The sequence below is a fragment of the Ylistrum balloti genome, unplaced genomic scaffold (genome assembly GCF_031769215.1).
Source record: "Ylistrum balloti isolate Yb309-2 unplaced genomic scaffold, AGI_CSIRO_Ybal_v1 Utg369764, whole genome shotgun sequence".
In the NCBI taxonomy this organism is placed as follows: Eukaryota; Metazoa; Mollusca; class Bivalvia; order Pectinida; family Pectinidae; genus Ylistrum; species Ylistrum balloti.
Genome location: NW_026781961.1, coordinates 680,001 through 691,212, shown reverse-complemented (window position 1 = coordinate 691,212; position 11,212 = coordinate 680,001). Strand labels below are relative to the sequence as shown.

The 11,212-nt window shown below is 43.4% G+C and overlaps 1 protein-coding gene across 1 annotated transcript; it reads right to left on the bottom strand.

Annotated features, from left to right (window-relative positions):
* Positions 1–4,896: 4,896 nt before the first annotated feature.
* Positions 4,897–10,341, bottom strand: LOC132543739 (mucin-2-like). The gene has a single exon (XM_060207262.1). It carries the CDS (start codon positions 10,339–10,341, stop codon positions 4,897–4,899), a length of 5,445 nt encoding a protein of 1,814 aa, XP_060063245.1.
* Positions 10,342–11,212: the final 871 nt, after the last annotated feature.

Sequence of the window (11,212 nt, the reverse complement as noted above, 5' to 3'; positions counted from 1 at the left end):
TCGCCTCGTATTCCCCATCCCACAGTCTAAGATTATGTTCGCCAGTGACCTCACTTCTGGACGTTGACTCCCAATAGCACCTATGAGGATCACCAACACGTCTGTGTCAGAGGCTCTGACGATTATCTGTCCAGCTGTAACGTTAGCAGCATGGAAGGCTATGAGTGTGTCTGCTTCCTCATGGTCTCCTTGCAGGTTTGCTGGCTTGGTGACACATATCACTTGCTGTTGGTCATCAGGAATGTACTGGTAGCAGTCTCCTCCATATGACACAATAACTGTTTTCCCTCCAAAGATATTGCGGTAGTGCTCTTTTCCCCATTCATGCAACAGAAACTTTCCCAGCTCATCCTTGAAATTGCCATTCCCAAGGAGTTTCTGACCATTCTGCCGCATCTTCTGATCAGGTCCTGTGATTGTGTTGATGGAATTTGTGACATATTTGGCAAGGCATACGTGCACCTCTGTGGCTCTCCCCTTACAAACAGTAGACAGGATTGACCGAGCAATGGATCCGTATGATGCTCCAATATTCGTGGAGTGTCGAGTGGAGAAGCAGTCCATCATCAAAGATCTGTGCATACCCCTGTGAGAGGTCTTTCTCTGTAAACAGAACTGTCTGCATGGACTCCAGCTTGTTGAGCAGTGCTGCCTTGACTGTCTTCACATGTGACCCATCACAGTGTGCAATTGACAGGGGATATGAGATGACCGGAAGGACAGGACCTTGCGAAGGTCTACGCTTGTTTCTTCTGCGACAGCCACTATCAGAATGATGAAAGCATCACGCAGGCTCTCTGCACTGGTAATGGCTTTCTTCAGAGCTGGTACTTTGACCTTCTTCTTTACATTCTCAGCAGCGAAGTTCTGAACTTTCGTTCTTTTGACTGGCTGGTCAACGCTAATTCTGTGGTCTCTGATCGTAGGGCTATAATCCCAGTTTTTTTACCAGATAATAGGAGCTAAAAATTCAATACAAAGTCAAATTGGTGAACTTTAGCAAGTCTAATGTAATGTCACTCACCTGACTCTTGTGTTACATGTACTCTGTTGCGTGAAATCAAGTGATGATGGAGAAGAAATTGGAAAAAAATACGGACATGAACATCCAGGACCACATGCACCTATCGTACTCTCCCTAAAATTTAGTCTGGAGAAGCTACAAAGCGCATGCTGTTGCATGCTGTGGCCTATGCAACGGGATCTCTCTGATCACTACAACTGGCATTAATTACTTTTTCTTGAAAATCTGTATGACCTTTTGAATTAGGATTGTATCTATGATGGATTCACTGACTCTGGGTGGAAAAAAATCCTCTGGGATTAGTTATTCACGATGTAAGCCTGAGAGGATATTCAATGCAATATTAGGTAATGTGTTGATATACCCATTGGACTGGAGCAAATAAAAAGGTTTAAAAGTTATGCATGCATGACAAAATGGTTCTATCAGCAAGGTATTTTGAGGGCATCCGGCTCGGACCCTCCCCCACCACTGAAAATGTCTGTCACTGCTCTTTTCTGTTAAAGTAGGCCCTACTGATAAATTTTAGGCTAGTTTTAAGTTGTTACCCCATGAGCTGAGCTAGCTCAGCTGTAGGGCGTGGTACTTTGGGGTGTCTGGCTCAGACCCCCACCAGTGAAAATGTCTGTCACTGCTCTTTTCTGTTAAAGTGGGCCCCACTGATAAATTTGAGGCTGGTTTTAAGTTGTTACCCCATGAGCTGAGCTAGCTTGATTTTTGGGGGCCCTTTTTTGAGCTCTGGCAGGGGTACCCCACTACGAAAAAATTCTGCCATTGGTCATTTCTTATACACTTTATCACGCTTATTACATATTGAGTTGTTTATCTTTGTTGCTCATGAAAGCTAAGCTAGCTCAAATTTTCCATGTATTATCCTGCCCCAGAGGACCACACCCACCAGCAGGGGACCGGCAGACTTTCATTTCTTTGTTTGCCCAAGTATATAGATCCTTGCTGTGCACAACAAATTTTGTTACCTTTCCAGCTAGGCTGACCCCTGTGGGCTCCCGGTCTAGTAAGCGAGATCCGATTGTATTGTTTTGCTGTGGTCTCCGCATTCCTGATGCACCAAAATTCAAGAAAGTAGCCAGTGGGATTATGTTATTTATACATTACTCATATAAATATCAAGGAATACTTTTATTGTGCACCTGATTTTCTCGTGTCATTTTGTAGATTCACCCTGCATATTGTTATGTATTAAAATATGAATGAAAATGTCTCTTAGTTTCATGTTTTTACTAAGACTCCCACAGTCGCACTGCATGTGACTATATATATTCATAATTAGTGCATCTCGTGGCCAGAGGCTGTTAGCTGCTGTGTGGTACTTTGCATTCAGTGTTCTACATGCTGATATAACTTTTAATAGAGTGGCAACATGTATTCACACATAAGTGCGTAAATCCTGGGGTTTATTGTTCCTTACCCCATCCCTCTTGAAATGAGGTCCAGCAAAGACAGTCGCATGAATGACACTGATATATAATTAATTGCACTTTGATATGAAAGCCATTAAAAATAAATTCATTTTGGGGTGAACACCTGTCCAGGGACAAGGTCCATAGACCCACATCGTCGCTTCTATATAGTTTTTTCATTGCCACTATCAAGTTATTTGTTACTATTTAAAAAAGGATGAATTTAATGCTCTTTTTATTTCTTAATTCTTAATTGTTCTATTTTATTGGGGTTTTTTCTTCTTCTTTTTTTTTGGGAGGGGGGGGGGGTGGTGGGATGGGTTATTTTATGTCTATGGTTAAAATTATCCTATGCAAAATAAATGAGTATTTTTTTTGTTTATAATTTTTACATTTTAAATATTTCCGTTATTTTTTCTTTAATTTTGATTCCTGATAACTCCACTTTGAAATGACTACAGCATAGAACTTTTTCCCAGCTTTAAAATGAAGTATTATTTGTGTTGATACGTGGGCTAGTGACCGAGCTACACTTTTTTTTTAGTGGGATTTCTAGCATGAGGCCCATTGTGTAGTTATGGCTTTGTGCTAGCGGCAATACCTTCCCAAGATGGCGGCGCTGCAGACACGTGGCGTCAACAGTCGCAGATAGGCCGTGTGGCATCTAGGTTAGATATTTATGGTCGCGGGGTTCATATATTGTGATTTAATTTTATTGTGTGGGCACTATTTTTGGGATAAAAAGATCAACGTGTATATACTTATCTTTACAGTTCGTGAATATAAGAATTCCTGGATTAGATGTACTAACGAAACCAATAAAAAAAATCCCACACGAAAATTCATGACGTTACAGCAATTTTTTGTCTGTATATTTTGTTTTTTTGTTTGTGTGTGTGTTTTTTTTCTAGTGTTGCTGAATTTATTTTTTAGCATAATAAATGACTGCCAAGTTTCTGATTAATTCGTTCGAGCTGTATTTACAAACATCACGAACAGATGGTTTTAAAGCTTTGCTTCATCAAGTGTTTACAGTCGCTTTGATATTAAATGCGTTATGTTCCGTGGTACTTGACATCGGGTGGAGATTCAACGAAGGATTTCGAAAGACTAGTTGAAATTGGAGCGATATCATATACCTAGTCTTATGTTGCTTTATCAACTGTATTTAGAAAAAGCTAATTAAGTAGTTGTAAGGTAGAGGATACCGTGTGATAACTAAAACATCTAATTTCTAATAAAAAATCAGAAAAAATAGAATGAAAATTTGAACTGATAAACAAAATGAATTCATAAGTATGTATGGTAAGTCTTTGAAATAAGGAAACACGTGTTTAGGTAATTATGGTTTATATAACATTCCACATGAATTTTGTTTTATTGACAGGACTGTAAAAATACAGGTTCCCCTAACATCTAAAACCACACAGAACAAAATGTTAAACCAGCTATTCTTTCATCGTAGCAAAATGATTGACGTAATTTTATCTAAGTATGAAACAGTTTTGTAGAACTATCCCAATTTATGTATAGGAAATCGTTAATTGCTACGTCACTTGTAAAATAAGTCACAAGTTCACGGAGGACATCGTCCTATCAGGAAGTGACGTATGTATGATATACGAAATGTATACTATAAGGTAGCTTATGTATATCTGCTTGGAAATGGCTAGAATTTCTATTGAGAAAAAAATCATGACTTTTTCATTCATCTCTGAAGATCTCTACGATGTACAAAAGACACCCAGAAGAAGCACTGAACACTCGTGAGGTCAAGGACGTCCTGTAACGTTTGCTACCAGGAACCCTTTTATAAACTCGCTCAATTTTTCATAAAGTTTGTCCGTCACATTTATCATCTGGTCCAGTTGCTTGTAGCGAGGTCAGAATTTTCAAATATTTATTTTAAAAACTGGGAATATTTTTTTTATCATTTTACAGTTGTAGATTCTAAACAGACTGGTTAGATAGATATTTGTTGAGCGTCAATTTCGAATTGAAAGTCCTTGCTATTTCAATGCGAAATTAAATTTTTTACTCACCACTCATTAACGCTTAACACGCTTTATACATAGCTTCATCTATATTTGTAAATATATCTGGAAATGGGGATGGGGCTTGTGGTAAATGTTTCCTTCGGGAATGTTTTTACCGCCTTCAATGCATTTGAGTCCAATAAAACCATGAATAATGTACAAATGAAGTTTGGAATTTGATAGTTTACAATATACATCAGCTTCATCCATACTTGTACATACATTGTATGTTGGAAAAAAGGGGGACATATTATCTCTCGGAATAATTTTTCCGTCTCTCCTGTCTGCGAGCCCAATAATTCAGGAATGCGCTTCACTACAGTTATAATGAGCGTGCGTAAGGATATTCTACTATATGTAGGTTTCAGTCACTACATCATCGATGTAAAGACAATATTCTTCCAGTCCATAAACACTATGTAGTGTACCCGTTACGTGTCGTTAGTAATCTAAAATCGAACCTCGGCTTTGCGGCAGTCTCCATAGGTGTCGTGTAGTAAAGCAAATTTTCGAAGCTCCGGACCCGCCTCCTCCTCCTTATCTCTCGACGGATCACAGCAGCCAATACACATATGATGACCAGGGCAACCACAGACCCAACCACAGCTCCTACAGCAGTGCTCGAACCTCCGCCAACCGCCATATCGGTGTTGTCCTGGTGATGCATCATACCAAAGTGTGGTGTCGCCGTGGTGTTAACACTACCTGATGGTAAAGTAGTGTTACCTAGGCCTGATGGAATGGTAGTTTGGTTTGTCAACAGACCTGGTGGTGTGGTAAATTGGTCATGTTGTGTGGTAGCGTTACCTAAATTTGAAGGAAGGGTAGTTTGATCCTGTGGAGTTGTAGTGTAACCTGGGGTGGTTATTTGGTATGTTTTTGTGGAAGTGTTACCTAAACTTGATGGAATGGTAGTTTGTTCTGGTAGTGTGGTAGCGTTACCTAGACTTGATTCAGTGGTAGTTTGGCCTGGTAGAGAAGTGGCGTTTCCTAGACTTGATTCAGTGGTAGTTTGGTCTGGTGGTGTGGTAGTGTTACCTAGACTTGGTGCACTGGTGGTTTGGTCTGATTGTGTGGTAGCGTTACCCAGACTTGGTGCTGTGGTAGTTTGGTCTGGTGGTGTGGTAGCGTTACCCAGACTTGGTGCTGTGGTAGTTTGGTCTGGTGGTGTGGTAGCGTTATTCAGACTTGATGCTGTGTTAATTTGGTCTGGTGGTGTGGTAGTGTTACCCAGACTTGGTGCTGTGGTAGTTTGGTCTGGTGGTGTGGTAGCGTTACCCAGACTTGGTGCTGTGGTAGTTTGGTCTGGTGGTGTGGTAGCGTTACCCAGACTTGGTGCTGTGGTAGTTTGGTCTGGTGGTGTGGTAGCGTTACCCAGACTTGGTGCTGTGGTAGTTTGGTCTGGTGGTGTGGTAGCGTTACCCAGACTTGGTGCTGTGGTAATTTGGTCTGGTGGTGTGGTAGCGTTATTCAGACTTGATGCTGTGGTAATTTGGTCTGGTGGTGTGGTAGTGTTACCCAGACTTGGTGCTGTGGTAGTTTGGTCTGGTGGTGTGGTAGCGTTATTCAGACTTGATGCTGTGGTAATTTGGTCTGGTGGTGTGGTAGTGTTACCCAGACTTGGTGCTGTGGTAATTTGGTCTGGTGGTGTGGTAGCGTTACCCAGACTTGTTGCTGTGGTAGTTTGGTCTGATTGTGTGGTAGCGTTACCCAGACTTGGTGCTGTGGTAGTTTGGTCTGGTGGTGTGGTAGCGTTATTCAGACTTGATGCTGTGGTAATTTGGTCTGGTGGTGTGGTAGTGTTACCCAGACTTGGTGCTGTGGTAATTTGGTCTGGTGGTGTGGTAGCGTTACCCAGACTTGGTGCTGTGGTAGTTTGGTCTGGTGGTGTGGTAGCGTTACCCAGACTTGGTGCTGTGGTAATTTGGTCTGGTGGTGTGGTAGCGTTACCCAGACTTGGTGCTGTGGTAATTTGGTCTGGTGGTGTGGTAGTGTTACCCAGACTTGGTGCTGTGGTAATTTGGTCTGGTGGTGTGGTAGCGTTACCCAGACTTGGTGCTGTGGTAATTTGGTCTGGTGGTGTGGTAGCGTTACCCAGACTTGGTGCTGTAGTAATTTGTTCTGGTGGTGTGGTAGCGTTACCCAGACTTGATTGCGACGTAATTTGTTCTGGTGGTGTGGTAGCGTTACCCAGACTTGATTGCGACGTAATTTGTTCTGGTGGTGTGGTAGCGTTACCCAGACTTGGTGCTGTGGTAATTTGGTCTGATTGTGTGGTAGCGTTACCCAGACTTGGTGCTGTAGTAGTTTGGTCTGGTGGTGTGGTAGCGTTACCCAGACTTGATTGCGACGTAATTTGTTCTGGTGGTGTGGTAGCGTTACCCAGACTTGGTGCTGTGGTAATTTGCTCTAGCGGTGTGGAAGCGTTTCCCAGACTTGGTGCTGTGGTAATTTGGTCTGGTGGTGTGGTAGCGTTACCCAGATTTGGTGCTGTGGTAGTTTGGTCTGATTGTGTGGTAGCGTTACCCAGACTTGGTGCTGTGGTAGTTTGGTCTGGTGGTGTGGTAGCGTTACCCAGAATTGGTGATGTGGTAATTTGGTCTGGTGGTGTGGTAGGGTTACCCAGACTTGGTGCTGTGGTAATTTGGTCTGGTGGTGTGGTAGCGTTACCCAGACTTGGTGCTGTGGTAATTTGGTCTGGTGGTGTGGTAGTGTTACCCAGACTTGGTGCTGTGGTAATTTGGTCTGGTGGTGTGGTAGCGTTATTCAGACTTGATGCTGTGGTAATTTGGTCTGGTGGTGTGGAAGCGTTTCCCAGACTTGGTGCTGTGGTAATTTGGTCTGGTGGTGTGGTAGCGTTACCCAGACTTGGTGCTGTGGTAGTTTGGTCTGATTGTGTGGTAGCGTTACCTAGACTTGGTGCTGTGGTAGTTTGGTCTGGTGGTGTGGTAGCGTTACCCAGACTTGGTGCTGTGGTAGTTTGGTCTGGTGGTGTGGTAGCGTTACCCAGACTTGATTGCGACGTAATTTGTTCTGGTGGTGTGGTAGCGTTACCCAGACTTGGTGCTGTGGTAATTTGCTCTAGCGGTGTGGAAGCGTTTCCCAGACTTGGTGCTGTGGTAATTTGGTCTGGTGGTGTGGTAGCGTTACCCAGATTTGGTGCTGTGGTAATTTGGTCTGGTGGTGTGGTAGCGTTACCCAGACTTGGTGGTGTGGTAGTTTGGTCTGGTGGTGTGGTAGCGTTACCCAGACTTGGTGGTGTGGTAATTTGGTCTGGTGGTGTGGTAGCGTTACATAGACTTGTTGCTGTGGTAGTTTGGTCTGATTGTGTGGTAGCGTTACCTAGACTTGGTGCTGTGGTAGTTTGGTCTGGTGGTGTGGTAGCGTTACCCAGACTTGGTGCTGTGGTAGTTTGGTCTGGTGGTGTGGTAGCGTTACCCAGACTTGATTGCGACGTAATTTGTTCTGGTGGTGAGGTAGCGTTACCCAGACTTGGTGCTGTGGTAATTTGCTCTAGCGGTGTGGAAGCGTTTCCCAGACTTGGTGCTGTGGTAATTTGGTCTGGTGGTGTGGTAGCGTTACCCAGATTTGGTGCTGTGGTAGTTTGGTCTGATTGTGTGGTAGCGTTACCCAGACTTGGTGCTGTGGTAGTTTGGTCTGGTGGTGTGGTAGCGTTACCCAGACTTGGTGCTGTGGTAATTTGGTCTGGTGGTGTGGTAGTGTTACCCAGACTTGGTGCTGTGGTAATTTGGTCTGGTGGTGTGGTAGCGTTACCCAGACTTGGTGCTGTGGTAATTTGGTCTGGTGGTGTGGTAGTGTTACCCAGACTTGGTGCTGTGGTAATTTGGTCTGGTGGTGTGGTAGCGTTATTCAGACTTGATGCTGTGGTAATTTGGTCTGGTGGTGTGGTAGCGTTACCCAGACTTGGTGCTGTAGTAATTTGGTCTGGTGGTGTGGTAGCGTTACCCAGACTTGATTGCGACGTAATTTGTTCTGGTGGTGTGGTAGCGTTACCCAGACTTGGTGCTGTGGTAATTTGCTCTAGCGGTGTGGAAGCGTTTCCCAGACTTGGTGCTGTGGTAATTTGGTCTGGTGGTGTGGTAGCGTTACCTAGACGTGGTGCTGTGGTAATTTGGTCTGGTGGTGTGGTAGCGTTACCCAGACTTGGTGCTGTGTTAGTTTGGTCTGATTGTGTGGTAGCGTTACCTAGACTTGGTGCTGTGGTAGTTTGGTCTGGTGGTGTGGTAGCGTTACCCAGACTTGGTGCTGTGGTAATTTGGTCTGGTGGTGTGGTAGTGTTACCCAGACTTGGTGCTGTGGTAATTTGGTCTGGTGGTGTGGTAGTGTTACCCAGACTTGGTGCTGTGGTAATTTGGTCTGGTGGTGTGGTAGCGTTACCTAAAATTGATTGAGTGGTAATTTGGTCTGGTGGAGTGGAAGTGTTACCTAGACTTGATGCACTGGTAATTTGGTCTGGTGGAGTGGAAGTGTTACCTAAAATTGATTGAGTGGTAGTTTGGTCTGGTGGAGTGGAAGTGTTACCTAGACTTGAAGCAGTGGTAATTTGGTCTGGTGGAGTGGAAGTGTTACCTAAAATTGATTGAGTGGTAATTTGGTCTGGTGGTGTGGTAGTGTTACCTAGACTTGGTGCTGTGGTAATTTGGTCTAGCGGTGTGATAGCGTTACCCAGACTTGGTGCTGTGGTAATTTGGGCTGGTGGAGTGGAAGTGTTACCTAAAATTGATTGAGTGGTAGTTTGGTCTGGCGGTGTGGTAGCGTTACCTAGACTTGGTGCAGTGGTGATTTGGTCTGGTGGAGTGGAAGTGTTACCTAAAATTGATTGAGTGGTAGTTTGGTCTTGTGGTGTGGTAGCGTTACCCAGATTTGGTGCTTTGGTAATTTGGTCTGTTGGAGTGGAAGTGTTATCTAGACTTGGTCCACTGGTAGTTTGGTCTGGTGGTGTGGTAGCGTTACCTAGAATTGGTGCTGTGGTAATTTTGTCTGGTGGAGTGGAAGTGTTACCTAGACTTGGTGCTGTGGTAGTTTGGTCTGGTGGTGTGGTAGCGTTACCTAGTCTTGGTGCAGTGGTAATTTGGTCTGGTGGAGTGGAAGTGTTACCTAAAATTGATTGAGTGGTAATTTGGTCTGGTGGAGTGGTAGCGTTACCCAGACTTGGTGAAGTGGTAGTTTGGTCTGGTGGTGTGGTAGCGTTACCTAGTCTTGGTGCAGTGGTAATTTGGTCTGGTGGAGTGGTAGCGTTACCCAGACTTGGTGAAGTGGTAGTTTGGTCTGGTGGTGTGGTAGCGTTACCTAGACTTGAATGAATGGGAATTCGGTCTGGTGGTGTGCTAGCTTTACCTAAACTTGATGAAGTCATAGTTTGGTCTGGTAGTTTGCTTACGTCACCTAAATTTGGTGGAGTCATAGTTTGGTCTGGTGGAGTGGTAGCGTTACCTGAACTTGATGGAGTCATAGTTTGTCCAGATGACGTGGTAGTTTTGTCTGTGAACGTTCCTGATAACGTGGTAGTTTTGTCTGTGAACGTTCCTGATAACGTGGTAGTAGTTTTGTCTGTGAACATTCCTGATGACGTGGTAGTTTGGCCTGTCAATGTGTTTTGTTCTGGTGTCATTTGACGAAATCTTTGTGATGCAATTATTTCGTCCGTCGCGATTCCAGGAGAATTTTTATCAGCGGAGTCTACGATCCTGTTGGAATGCCATGTCCGTGTTTCTGTTCCACATCTAAAATACATGGATTGTGTTAGAGGTTGTCCGTCACAACTGACGTCTGAGTTGATTGAATGTGTCTCGTTTACAGTTGTATAACCTGGAGGACAAGAAGGGAGAGTTAAGTTCATCGCAAGGATATCATTATCTTTTGTATTTTGATATGTGGAATGTGACTGAAATATCGCATAGACCGAATTGCTTTTTGTTGGAATTGCTTAATACGCACACAATACCAAGATTCTACTGATTAAGCGTTTCAATGAAAGAGACCAATACATGAATGGTCTTCGTAAACTTTTTAAAAATTGTAGCGTTCTGTTTTCTTACTAGAAAGTATGGTACCCTTCTGAAACGAGATAAAACTTTCGTTGGCCTCAGTATATAGAAGTTTCCTGATCCACGGCAAGTAGTTAATCAATAATTCAACTTCATCGTTAGTTTAGTGTGAATCTAGTGTTAATTCATTTCACGAACTCCTAACGCCTTACCAAAGACCAAACCTATTTCTTGTACTTAGTGTTGATCGCTCGGCAGAGAAGTGATGGATGCAGACAGACGTTTTTGGTATTAGTTTTGAACGTTCGCGAGGGAAATGACAGACCCTGTTACAATACAGAAGATTTTTGCTTTTGTGTTGAACGTTCGGCAGAGAAGTGATGGACTCTTTGCTCAGAATGAGACATGGTGCTCTACAATTTCAGTTCAGTTTGAAACTGGAAATCATTGCCCTATAAACATTATGAAACCATATCCTGTAGATAGAAATTCGTTCCATTGTAGTGACAATTCTACTCTTTACACAATTCTATTGCACAGTGGGATAGTTGGCACAGTCACAAAAAAAGCGGAATATTTAATTCTACATAGAAGTTCTTATTTCGGAAAATGAATATTAGCGCATGTTAAACTCAGGGAAATCTAGAACACTGTCCCTATACCATAAACGGTTAAACTGAAGTTATTGTTAAATACGATCAAGTATAACGCCGTTACATATTG

Bases quoted from the DNA above. Each gene is read 5' to 3' on its own strand.
- LOC132543739 (XM_060207262.1), bottom strand. From the start codon at position 10,341: ATGAACTTAACTCTCCCTTCTTGTCCTCCAGGTTATACAACTGTAAAC.